The following is a 13,653-nucleotide window of genomic DNA, read 5'->3' on the forward strand; positions in this document are numbered from 1 at the left end:
AAGGTTAAAGACCTGGACGCAGACCCTGCAAGTGGAACCCGGACTCTGGTCAGGAGAGTCTGGCCCTTCGGCTTTTAACCCATCTGTTTGCCCCTATAGTAAGGGTTATAATAAAGCCAAGCATCTGAAAGGAAGCCAGCAGATGGGGGTGAGGTGGGAAGCCACAAGGTGTGAAGCAGTAAAGGAACCATTTGGCCTTCTTGCTAGGGAAGAATGACGTGTGGCCCTGTGAGGTAGGGACTTAGGGAACTTAGATCAGGTTTCCATCTTGATCTCCCCACGCCAAAACTCGGTCTGCCCCGAGAACATTTTTTATTAACACATATTACATATGCTAATGAGATTTACTTTGCTATATGAGTCAGTTTGAAATGTTGGACTTTCCCCTAGCCTAGGCTGTTGACTGGAAATTTGATTTGAGAACTGTGCCCTCCTTTTTTTATTTAGTCAGGATAGCACAGGACATCTTTCCTTCCTGGGATTTATTTTCAGTCAGGTGACAGAGTTGCAGGTGTGTAAGTCTGCATGTCGTCCGTGTGTCTTGTCATGTACATGTCCTGTTGAGTCTCATTCCATTCTTGCCCCCCTTATCTGTTGACTTTCTTGGATAATCTGTCAGAGAAAATGACTTTACCTGGAGACGTCCTGAATGCCCCGTTTCACAGAAGGCATGTAGAATCCCTTTGAGTTCTTTACTAGATAGTTCATTCTCTTCTTCAGCTTTTCTGCCTCAATATTCAGTCTCTGGATGGAAGTTAATGGCACCTCAGGTGCAAGACTTCAATAACATAATCTGTCAGAGGAAGTTGTGTGAGAGGTTTCTGCACGCGCGCGCGCGCGCACACACACACACACACACACACACGCACGCACGCACGCACGCGCGCGCGCGCACACACACACACACACACACACAAGCTCTGGGTTCACAGCTATTGATGACAAATACATTTCTAATTTTTGCTCCTCATCTATTAGTATGCTGGGAACTCCATTATTGCATAACTACGTCTTTTACCTCCCTACCCCAGAATTGGGGAACTAGGAATGAGTGTGAAATTTCTTCAGTGCACTATAGTTCATTTTCCCCTAGAAAATAAGCTACATAATAGCATGGAAATGGGTGGCTACAGCATCTATATCACATATGCTAATGAACAGTGCATGCATATGCTTTGGATGCTCCAGACCAGACAGAGTGGGTGAAGGAGAGAGAATGGCCTCGGAGGTATATGCCAGTGGCCTGTGGTGTCTCTTCTGCAAGCCTGCATTTCCGTGCCCTGCTTTGTGGACCCTGGAAACAATTTTCCATTGCCAGCTGACAGTGTTGGACTTTGCTGGGGGAGGGGGAAGGCCTTGGTAAGTGATAGCCGCCAGAGACCTGTTGGTTCTCCTTTTATTATTTAATCAGATAAAAAGAAATGTTCTAAGCTTTTCTTCTTTGGGAGTTGCTTTTTTTTTTTTTTTTTTTCAGCTATACAAGATATTCCTTTTCTCTTGTGAAATCTCTCTAGTTTTCCAACCTTGGTTAGTACCATGGCCCAGTGGTTGTCACAGAAGGGCTTCTGGAGGTTGACTGGCAGGATTCTGTGATGCAGGAACGTGAAGCAGCTTGGCGGGTGGCTCTCTCTCATTATCTCCTGGGATGGGTGAGTGAGCGCAGTTGTCCAAAGGTTCACAGTTGGCTGCCTCAGGCTGGAAGCCTCTGGTCCCCCACAGGGGCCTCTCCACTGGTTGCTTGACTTTTTCTTTTATAAACCCCTTAATCTTTTATCTCCTTGAAATGAACTTCACATCTTACTAAACTCAAAATCTAAATATAGCAAGGTTTTCATCTGAAAAACTGTGGGTTCGTATAGTTTAAACATGCACTGTTTTTTGGCCAGGCACAATGGTGTGTCCCCTCAATCTCAGCACTGAGAGGCAGAAGAAGGTGGGTCGCTGTAGAGTCAACACTTGGAGTCCCAAGCCAGTCAGGGCTGCAGAGTGATGCTATGTCTCAGAAAATAAACATCCCCACCCCCTAAAAATGCTAGTTTTGACCTGTGCTAGATTGAAATGAAACTCAGTTATGTCTCATTTTATCTCTGTCCCCATCCCGACCATCATCTCTCTCCTCTCCATCTCCTCATTGTGAACATCCGCTTCCAACATTTTGTCTCTGCATAGCTTCATCTTGTTGACCTTCCTCTGACTTCTAAGGCTCAAGACAGTGACACTATCTTGTCAATAGCTTTTTTCCACCCAGGGATGTTATATGCATAACCTACCCCCCCTCCCCCGACACTCACACACACACACTTAGCTACTTACTCTTTCTCTTCTTTAAACATCTGAGGTCATGCCAGCTTGCCAGCTGTCTGTCTGAGGGCTCTGGTGTCCTTCTGTCCCTGTTGTGCTCCTACAAGGCATTGTCAATGTGGGGATGTTCGAGCCAGCCCTGACCTGATGGCACTGTGCTGTTGTCTGCCTAGAAATGAACTGCTCTATCCCAGTCATTAGAGTGCTCCAACCTGAGTAATAATTTACACAGATCCCTGGTGATGGCTAGAGACTTTATATGGAGCCAGGCATCCTTTAAGGGACGTTGACCTTTTGCTCTGAGATGCCTGGGAGATAGATCCTAGTGGCCTGCAGGTGAGATAAGAATAGGAAAATGGACTGTGAGGTATTAACAGCTGCCTTTGTTTCTGTGACACTGGCATGTCACTGTGGGAAAGGGACAGAATGGCCTTTTTATTATTGTATTGCAGGGAAGAAAAAGCAACTGAGGGTGGTAAAACAATGTTCCTGCCCAGCTATGGATTCCATGGATAGTTGTAATACACACCTTTCTAATGTCTGCTGTTAAAACCCCATCTGAATCCCCTTCCACATGGCACGTTGCTTGGCTCTAAGGCTGCCTTCTTTCTACCAGAAGTAAGAATAAGTTCATTTAATCTAAATTTGAGTTGAGCCTAAGTCTTTGGTCTTTCCCGGTGGATCTGAATACCACACCATCTTCATATTTATTAAGCCATTGTGTAGTGGGTTGGCTATTAGTTTGCACACAATGGTTTCAGTGAACCCACCTTAACAACAGCACAAGACCTCTATTCTATGTTAGAGCAGACCTTCATATCTATTGCTTATTTTTCTTTTCCTCCCAAGAAAATCCTTGGATACTGGCAGACCTAAAGGAACATCTTGCTATAGCTGTATTTTATTGTATTGTTATTTTCAGAAGTGATTTAGCGAAGTTTTAAATGTTCCTTTTATTCTTTCTCAGTCTTCTGTGAAGATCAGATTTAATATCAGTACTATCTTCACTAGGCATCAGGTATGGCAGCCTAGCGAATGGCAGGCAGGTCTAGAGGCTGATATGCCAAACTAATAATAATGAAGTTATAATACAGATAAGGTAGAAGGTTCAAAACTACAAGTGAATGGGGTGGATATAAGATCTGAATATGTGCATTGTATTTTAAGAAAAAATTCAAACTGAAATACAAAATTATAAATTCAGAGCAAAAATGACAAAAGTGAAGAAATACGTATTAAAAAAATAAAGTTTCACAACTTCCAAATGAAAGTCTTTTGTTTTACATTTATTTCAATATATTTTATTTTAAAATATTTTATAAGGACATTTAAAAAAGAATTAATTGTATCATATGTCTGTGGAGGAATAAACATGAAGGATCTAGGTGCTGGTTTGCAAGACTTGAAGAGAGTGGCCGACTGTGTCATCCCATGTGGCTTCTTCTTGCCTCTCAGCATCTCCAACATCGGGCATCAAAGCCCAAAAGATGATTGCCAGCACCATCTGGCTGGACCTCAGTGTCAATCCCCTTCTCCCAGGCCATTCTTGACAGTGAGTGACTTAGGTCACCAAGAATTGGTCCATGTTCTCATCTTGATCCCACGCAAAGCTTTTCTTCACCAATCATTCCTTCTTGGTGTCTTGTTACCCTTTTGTGTTTTCATTAGCACACATTTTCTCCAGGAGTTTTTCATCTCCTACCCCAGCTATTTGAAACAGCATCACAAAGGAGTGCTCCAGTCTAGTTCTAGGGCCAGTCCCAGTCTGAGCATCTTGAAGAACAATGTTCACATAGGAGCTGTGTGGTTTTATGGAAAGCTTAGTGGGAGAGGCTTTTAAAATGAAGCCAGAGCAAGAAGGATCAGAGGCATTCTAGAAGTTTCTTTATGCCCAGTCTGAAGCACAGCCATTCTCCTGGCTTCTCACATTATAGGGTACTCTCCTCTTTGTTCTTAAGTGGAATCTTACCAAATGTAATCTTTTATATTTATTTTTGTTGCTTCATATTACATTATGTGATCCAATCACTGTTTTATTTATGTACATAATATATAAATATATAATAATATAAAGTATATCAAGATTTATTCATTGTATTAATGATGATTTGTGTAATTTCCAGTTTTTCTTATGTTTTGGGGTTTTTTTTTTGTTTTGTTGTCAAGACAGGGTTTCTCTGTGTAGCCCTGGATATCCTGGAACTCGCTCTGTAGATCAGTCTGGCCTCAAACTCACAGAGATCCCTCTGCCTCTGCCTCCCAAGTGATAGGATTAAAGGTGTGTGCCACCACTGTTCAGCAATTTCCAGTTTTTCAATCTCATCATGAAAAGTGATGATAACCCTTAGATACATCTGACATATAGAATATATATATATGTACATATATATATACACACTTATGTAGTACTGCATGATATATTTTATATCTGTCATTTATGTACATTCACAATGATTTTTTTTCTTGGCTTACACTCGGGGTAGCGTTGTTGGGTCATAAGGCCTTTGTACATTTAGAGACATATTGCTAGCTTTCCCAAAAGGTTGCATGTGTTCTCCCCAGCAGTGTGTAGAGTCATGATTTGAACATATTCTTAGGCTCAGTCAGGCTCCTGTGATTGGAATCTCAGTGGCCCAATTTGGAACAAGCAGTCACATGGCACAGACATGTCTTAGGGAAGCCTAGCATCAGCTAGTTGAAAGCAAGGAGAGTTTTTAAAAAATGGGAGAATGTGTGAGCTGGGCAGATACCTCAGAAAGTTCCAGCCATGTATGCACAGCTTAGAAAGAGGCTCCAGACTCTGGATGATGTGTGAGGCCAGCAGCACAGCAATTCAGTTGGGACTATGTGAGCAGGGAGATGGTGGAGTTCCTGGAGTAAGAAGAACAGGTTGCTTCTCATGGAACTCTGTGAAATACCGACACTTAGAAGACAAGAAAGGGGCCAGGCGTTGGTGGCACACACCTTTAACCCCAGCACTCAGGAGGCAGAGGCAGGCGGATCTCTGTGAGTTCGAGGCCAGCCTGGTCTCCAGAGTGAGTGCCAGGATAGGCTCCAAAGCTACACAGAGAAACCCTGTCTTGAAAAACCAGAAAAAAAAAAAAAAGAATATGGTGTTTTGAATAGGAATGGCCCCCACAGACTTGTGTGTTTGAATGCTTGGCCCATAGGGAGCGGCACTATTAGAAGGCCTGGCCTTGTTGGAGGAAGTGTGTCACTGTGGGGGTGGGCTTTAAGCTATACCCAGTGTGGGACATAGTCTTCTGCTGCCTGTGGATCAAGATGTGGAACTCTAGGCTCCTTCTCCATCACCATTTGCCTACACGTAACAAGCCACCGTGATAATGGACTAAATGTCTGAAATTGCAAGCCAGCCCCAACTTAATGTTTTCCTTTGTAAGAGTTGCCGTGGTCATGGTGTCTCTTCACAGCAATAGAAACCCTAACTAAGACAAGGAACCTGACACTTAGACTGGAAAGGTGTAACCAGAGCTCCAAGGAGATACAGAATTATGGGAAACGGGAACATTTCAAGGGGGAAGGATGAGGAAGAGAAGTGGCTGAGGCTCCTGCAAAGCCAGGGATAATTAAGTTTTCAGTGGATGTACTAAGGAAGAAATCAGAGCCTTCTGGGGGTGATTTCTGGGAACTGGCGGGCCAGGGGCCAGGCTGCAATGGATAAGGAATGTGTGAAGGGTAAGGAGAGAGAGGTGAATGTAGTAAGTCTTTTCAAGGCAAGGAAGAAGGCAGGAGGAGCAGCTTGACCATGCTGTGTCCATCCATGGGAAACTGTAATTGAAAAATATTCAGGACAGCGAAGTCCTTGGGTGGCAGGAGGGACTGGGGTCCTAACCAAGTTCCAGTGAAATATATTAGACCTTAAGGATCTAAAAAGATGTCCTCCATAGTAAAAACAAAAAAGCAGGCTGGAATGGTTAATTTGATGGCAGAATTTTTGAAGACAGGGTAGTCACTCAGCACGTAGCAATTCCTTAGTAAATATTAGATGATTAAGTTGTTACCCAGATGACATTAGATGTACAGTCACTGTTCACCACAGCTTGTATATTACTTCTCTGTGTATTCAGATCTGTAGTGAGGGGATCTTTCACATTCAGATTTTACCATCCAGGGTGCATACCAGTTGCTAAAACATTACCTTTATATAATTCCTCTTTGTTTCCCAGTATGGAGTTACCTCATTTACCATGCAAAGAGGTCTTTATGCACATCTGCTATATTTAAAAGTTGTGGCTAACCCTTGTGGACTAATTTGAATAAATGGATATAACTATATACACAGTATTTGGATGCTAGATACAAGTATGAAGGCTCTGAACTATGTATACATACATAGATAGATAAAATATCTTGTTTGAGATAGTAAATGATAGTTCTATTAATTTGATTGTGTATAATGATTATTGGTTTTGAAAAATGTTATGTATCTATATTTTGGTATTGCTTTCATACCTTGAGTTATTTGTTTTAATTATTTATTTATTTTGGGGGTATCGGGGATTGGAACCCAGGTCCTTAATGCATGTCAGACAGGTGTTCTCCCACTGATCTACACCCATACATCCCCAGCCCCTTTTCTATTTTTTTATATTTTATTTATTTATTATGTATACAACATTCTGCTTCCATGTATATCTGCACACTAGAAGAGGGCACCAGATCTCATAATGGATGGTTGCGAGCCACCATGTGGTTGCTGGGGATTGAACTCGGGACCTCTGGAAGAACAGTCAGTGCTCTTAACCTCTGAGCCATCTCTCCAGCCCCTAAACATTTTTTTTTCCGGTTTTTCGAGACAGGGATTCTCTGGGTAGCTTTGGAGCATATCCTGGCACTCGCTCTATAGACCAGGCTGGCCTCGAACTCACAGAGATCCTCCTGCCTCTGCCTCCCGAGTGCTGGGATTAAAGGCATGTGCCACCAACGCCCAGCCCAGCCCCTTTTCTAATGTCTCAAAAATCATAATTTATTCTTCCAAAGGCAATTTGATAATTCTCAGCAGCCAAATGTTAGTAGCAGCCAAGATGTTTTCTAAGGCAGTTTCCAGCTTGATCTTAAATCTTTTTTAAAAGTAAATCACATGATCTAATGATATGTGGGAAATAAAACTGAGCAACCCTGAAAAGTGTGGCGCTCTTGTAGGTGTGATGAGGGCAAATTACAGCACTCATGCAGAGACTCGTGTCACAGGCAGGCTGTGAGAGGCATCGTAATTAAAGCATCCTAAAAAGGCTTCTATTGGAAACATGCTGTTTTTACTTTTCTGCACTAATATTTACTGCTGCCTTTCCCACTAAAAAGCTTAAATTTAAAATGCTCCTCTGGCTTACATTGGTTTTGTAAATTAGGCTAGCACCTTCTGGGATCAACTCTTTACAAACATCCCTTCTCGTAGGAATGCTCTGTTCTGTTTTCAAGTCGCAGGGCTCCATCTTTTTCAAGGCCAGCTAGAGCAAGGCAAGGTTCTAAATTCTGTTACTGGGCATTTTGCTGCACACAATCCCTCTCAGAACATACAGGTACACACACACACACACACACACACAGCACACACACACACACACACACACACACACACACACACACACCTCCCCTTACTAGTACACTAAACATATAAAATAAATATTATATATGAATACATAAAGTTTATTGTTTTTGAGATAGTGTCTTACTCTGACAGCCTTGAACTCACTGTTCAAGGGGCTGGCAAGTTGATTAAGAGCTGCTCTTGCTCTTCCAGAGGACCTGGGTTTGACTCCTAGTCATTGGCCAAGCAGCAGCTTCCTGTGTGTGTAATTCCAGTTCCATCTGATCTGATGCCCTTGTCTGGCTTCTGTGGGCATCAGGCATGCATGCAGTACATAGACATATAAGCAAGCAAAACATCCGTGCACATAAAATAAAAATAAGTAAATCTAAAGAATTTTGAAAGTCAGGGTTTTTGCATGAGTTCACACATGCACATATTGTACGCCTCTTTAAGACGCACTCAATGAAACTCAACACTCAACTACTGCGACAAGTATACTTTCATAAAAAATCTTATCAGACTCACAGGTACATTGTTTTGATAAGATTGAGGATGGTTGTTTTCTACGTCTCCCAATTTCATTACTCTGCACACACTCTGCCACAGAGTCAACCTCAGGTACAGATGGCGATGTTTTAGAAAGTCAGACAGTGCACACACTAAGCCCCACACTGTGAATGCTGTGGGGGTGTGGGGTTGTAGAGGACTGGGGCTTTTGACAGGCAGCTTGCTCTTCTACCTTTGACTTGTATACTGAGAAGTGTCTGAATCACTAGGCAGGTTTAATGAACTATTTGATTGAGACTTCATGTTTCTGCAATGTGTGTATGTTTCCTTAATTTCATATCATTTCAATAAAAGCAATAGCATTGTAAAATTCGTTATAAAAACTTGGAGAACTCCTGTGCATGTATATTCATTGAGGTATGTCTATTTTAAGGAGTAAATGCTAGGTGTAGTGGCATATGCCTTTAATCCCACACTTGAAAGACAGAGCCAGGTGGATCCCTGTGAGTCTGAGGCCATCCTGATCTACATAGAAAGTTCCAGGACAGCCAGAGCTATAGAGAGAGACCCTGTCTCAAAAAGCAAAACTTAAAAAGTAATTAGCTGTTTCTCTTCTGGTCTTGATAGTATGTTATACTTTTTAGGAATAAAATTCACATGGACAGCCATAAACGAATGTGACAGATGACGCTTGGTGTAACTCATTGCCTGTGATGTGTTGTCTTGGGTCCCAGACCTGTTATGATAAATCTTTCGGCCAAAAGCCAGCGAGCCCCACCACCACATGTGCGCTTTACGCCAGCTGCCCACCAGAGTTAGGGCCCAAATGAATACACAGAGAGACTTGTATTAGGTTCAATGCTGCTTGGCCAATGACTAGGATTCCTCATCTGTTAGCTCAGTCTTAATTATCATAAATCTATATATTTTATAAGATTTATCTTATCAGACGCCTTATTGGCATCCCTCCTTGCTGGTGGATCACATTTCACAGCTGGAGGAGGAAGCAGAAAAAGTGGACCCTTCCTTTCTCCTTGGTTAAATATGAGTCTCCTTGTTATGTCACTTCCTGCCTGGATCACCTCTTCTCTACTACATTTCCCAGAATCCTCTTTGACTCCTAGTCCTGTCTAACTTGCTGTCTCATTGGCCAAACAAGTACTTTATTCAATAATCAACAAGATAAATATACAAAGAAGTACATTCCCCATCACAGCCCCCACAGGGTCTCTGAGTTGCTTGTCAGCCAATAACCACAGATACATCCTGCATTCTAGTCGTAGCTTACAGCCCCGGCCTTGCCCCACTACCCCTGGGAAAACGGCAGACGAATAAAGATGGAAAGACGCACATAGCACAAGTGGCCAGATGTCTCTGCTTTTAACTAAATCTCCAGGCTTTCACCCGATACTCAGATTTAGTCGAGGCACAGACACCACAGTGTTGAATACCTGGTGTCTTAGTCACTGTTCTATTACTGTGAAGAGACACCATGACCAAGGCAACTTGTAAAAGAGCGTTGCTCACAGTGTCAGAAGGTTAGACCATGATCATCTTGGTGGGACACACAGTGGCAGGCAGGCATGGCGCTGGAGCAGTAGATGAGAACTTAAACCTGATCTATCTACAAGATGGAGGCAGATAGAGACTGGGCCTGGCTTTTGAAACCTCAAAGCCCAACCCCCAGTGACACACCAATAAGGCCGCATCTACCCCAGCAAGGCCACACTCCTAGTCCTTTTTAAACAGTTTCACCAACTACCCACCAAGCATTTATCTATGAGCCTATTGAGACATTTTTATTCGAACCACCACACCCAGCCTCTGTAGGGCACACCTACAAAGTTCACACATCACCATGCCTGTGCTATAAGCCGACAAAGACTCTTCTGTCTTTTAGCTTTCCCATTGTGTGTGTGTGTGTGTGTTTAAAGACAATCTTTTTTACAGGTTTTATATATGAAACTGTGTGGAAATTCAAAATACTACCAAGCCCTCCACTATGGAACAGTGATGCCACCTGATGGTAAGTTTTCCTATCACTTCTTTGATTTATGGACTAACTTATTTTCATCCTTCCAAATAAAGTGGGAGATACGGTCTTGAGCTGACCAGACTGCCCGCCCTACCTCCGGGTTGCATTCGGTTTCTTGCCCTTCTGTTAGTATGCCATCCCCGGTGATGCCTTTTAGCAAACTTTACCAAGTAACCTTAGGAAGATGAGCGAGTTTCTGCTCTCAGAATCTGAACACGTTACCTGTGAAGACACTGCACAGATGATTATGGTGTCAAGCCGGAGAAGCTACAGCAAACTGTTAGAGCACAGTGGGCCTGTACTGTGTGTAATGCAAACTGTGGCACAGTGCAGATGCCATATGAGTGATACAGATTTTATAAGGATTCCCAGATTTATGCATAACGTGTATAAGCATAAGCGTTCCATTACTTTACCTTACAATGGGGGTGGGAGGGGATGCCTCTCCCAGTCACCATAGGATATCTATCAATCTCAGACCAGTGCTGGGCATGAGTCACAGGTTTTTGAACCGTTGGTCAATGGTATGGCATACATAGATCTGCCCCCTACCACTGCCATTATAGGCCATTGCCATTGCTCTTGGCTACCCTCTAGACCCTACTGCCGAAGACACAACATACTTGAGTCACAAGACATGGAGAAATGAAGCTGATACTGAACTGAAAGCTTCATCTCTCCTGGCTGGCCAGAAGGTTCTGTTTACAGACAAGAGAAAATTTACCACTGATCTGGCAGTATATGGTCAGTGGTAGAGAGTGGCAGGAATGTTATGGGGATATAACCACTCATTTTCCAATTAGGTTTAAAGCCTACCCCATGGGCCAGTGACCTAGTCAACCATGTTTTGTTGTTGTTGTTATTTGTTTGTTTTTTGTTTTGCTATTATTTTGTTTTGAGACATCTCACTATGTAGCCTTGGCTATTCAGCAACTCACTATATAGACTAGGCCAGCCTCAAACTCACAGCAATCCAACTTCTATCCTCCCACTTTTTTTCCTGTTTGTTTCTGCTTGTTTTGTTTGTTTGTTTTTGTTTTTCAAGACAGCGTTTCTCTGTGTTGCTTTGGAGCCTGTTCTAGAACTCGATCTATAGACCAGGCTGATCTCGAACACAAACAGCTCTGCCTGCCTCTGCTTTCCAAGTGCTGGGATTAAAAGTGTGTGCCACACCACTGCCTGGCTCCGTATTTTCTCTTATCTCATTTACAAATATTTATTTTATGTGTACGTGTGTGTTACAGAGTGTACGTATTTGCACCCACCATGTACATGCAGGAGTCCACAGAGATCAAAAGAGTCATTGGCTGTCCTGAAACTGGAGCTGCAGACCATGTGAGCTGTCTTGAGGGCACAGGGAACCGAACCTGGGCCATCTACAGAAGTAGCCAGTGTTTTTACCCACTGAGCCATCTCTCTAGCTCTGATACATTCTTGTATTTTAAAGTTTTAAGGTTATAACCTATGTGTTCATATTTTACTACATTTTTGTCTTAACAGAAATAACAGTTAATTATAGACATGGTCTTCCCTTGGTAACACTCACTCTGCCATCCAGAAAGGAGCGCTGTCAGTTTGTAGTCAAGCCAATGTTGTCAACAGTAGGCTCGTTCCTTCAGGACTTACAAAATGAAGATAAAGGCATCAAAACTGCGGCCATCATCACAGCAGGTGAGTATCTGTGCATCGTAGAACTTTACCTCCAGCCTGCTGGCTCTTCCCGTCCACACAGGTGTTTTGGTTCTTTACTCTCCTAAAAAGAATGTCATTATATAGTAAATTAAATCATCCATTATATGACCAATGGCTAGCCCTTGTGGAGCTCTTCCTTTTTACATACTGGTACTATTAAAATAATAGCTCAAGGCCAGCACAGTAGTGCATGCCTACAGCACAGTGGTGCACGCCTAGAATCCCAGCACAGGAGAAGCTGAGACAGGAAGGGTGAGAGTTCAAACCTTGGCTGGGCTATGTACTGAGACAACATAATACAAAACAAACAGAAAGAAGAGTCCTAATTCTATTACATAGAAGAAGATGGAATAAGTTTAGTGTAAATTTCAGTTACTCATTTTATAAACAACCAGAGATTTTTTTATTATGAAAAATAAATTAATATAATGGCATTAGTGTATAATTTTCAGCAAACTTTGAATAATTGGGAATAAAATATATTTTCTATAATTAAAATAGCCAGTAGAAAACACAGAGATAGTAAATTAAGCTTTATTATAAAGCAATTACAATTATGGATTGTTTTCATAGAATCAGTTCTTAGGAAAATATACATATGCCATGATAACACAAAATCCATATCATATGCCTAAATACCTAAATGATTAGCTTCCTCTCCTGATATTAAAAATATATATTTTCCTAAGAACGTCCCCTAAAATTGCATAAGGAATTACTTAGCTCAATATTTAAAGGCCATTGGTAAATATACATCAATAAATTATCATTGTTCGTTTATTGTTTTGAAAGTTCTATGTCATCTTATTTAAAAGTTGATGATTACTGTCATAGTTTTGAAAAGGAAATAAGCAGGGGCTGGGAAATGACTCAGTGGTGAAGAGTGGCGTTCTAACACCCACAATGAGCAGCACACAAGCCTTGTAACTCCACCTCCAGGGCATCAACCGCTCTCTCCTGGCCTGCACAGGCATTGCAGTTATATGCATAAACCCACACAAAACACATATGCACATAGTTAAAAATAAAAATTAAAACTAAAAAAGAAAGAAAAATAAACGGTTTTCCCCCTAACCAAGCTAAGAAACAACTAAGGGATAGATACAGAAATTAGAAACACAGAGATTAAAGAGTTTATTTATCCAACAAATATGTGTTGCCCATCTAATATACCAGGCCTTATGGTAGATGCTAGAGACAGAGCAAAGAACCAGAGAGAGAAAAGCTCCTGCCCTTTCATTTTTAGGAGGAAAAAGAAACCAAACAAAGTGATAATTATGAGGTACGTTAACTAGTAAACGCTAACGGAGGAAAGCAGGGTAAGGAACATGGGTGAGTCTCCAAGGCCACATCTGAGTAAAGATCTAGACAAGATGAGAAGACCCTGGAGAAGATGGGGGGGTGGGGACCTGGAGGAGACAATGGGGCTTGGAGTTAACAAGAGAGACCTGGAGTCTCCCAGCACTTGGGAGGCAGAGACAGGCAGATCTGTGTGAGTTCAAGGCCAGCCTGGTCTACTGAGTGAGTTCCAGGACAGCCAGGGCTACACAGAGAAAGCCTGTCTCAA

General features: G+C 42.2%; 1 protein-coding gene across 2 annotated transcripts in view; it reads left to right on the forward strand.

Annotated features, from left to right (window-relative positions):
• The window catches only part of Mcub (mitochondrial calcium uniporter dominant negative subunit beta), a 68,979-nt gene that overhangs the window by 40,949 nt on the left and 14,377 nt on the right, over positions 1-13,653 (forward strand). For both annotated transcript variants that reach the window (XM_027395705.2, XM_027395706.2), the window contains exons 2-3: positions 10,310-10,385; positions 11,895-12,065. In XM_027395705.2, the coding sequence (XP_027251506.1) occupies positions 10,310-10,385; positions 11,895-12,065 (247 nt within the window). The remainder of the gene's footprint in view (positions 1-10,309; positions 10,386-11,894; positions 12,066-13,653) is intronic.

This window comes from Cricetulus griseus, assembly GCF_003668045.3.
Source record: "Cricetulus griseus strain 17A/GY chromosome 1 unlocalized genomic scaffold, alternate assembly CriGri-PICRH-1.0 chr1_0, whole genome shotgun sequence".
NCBI lineage: Eukaryota > Metazoa > Chordata > Mammalia > Rodentia > Cricetidae > Cricetulus > Cricetulus griseus.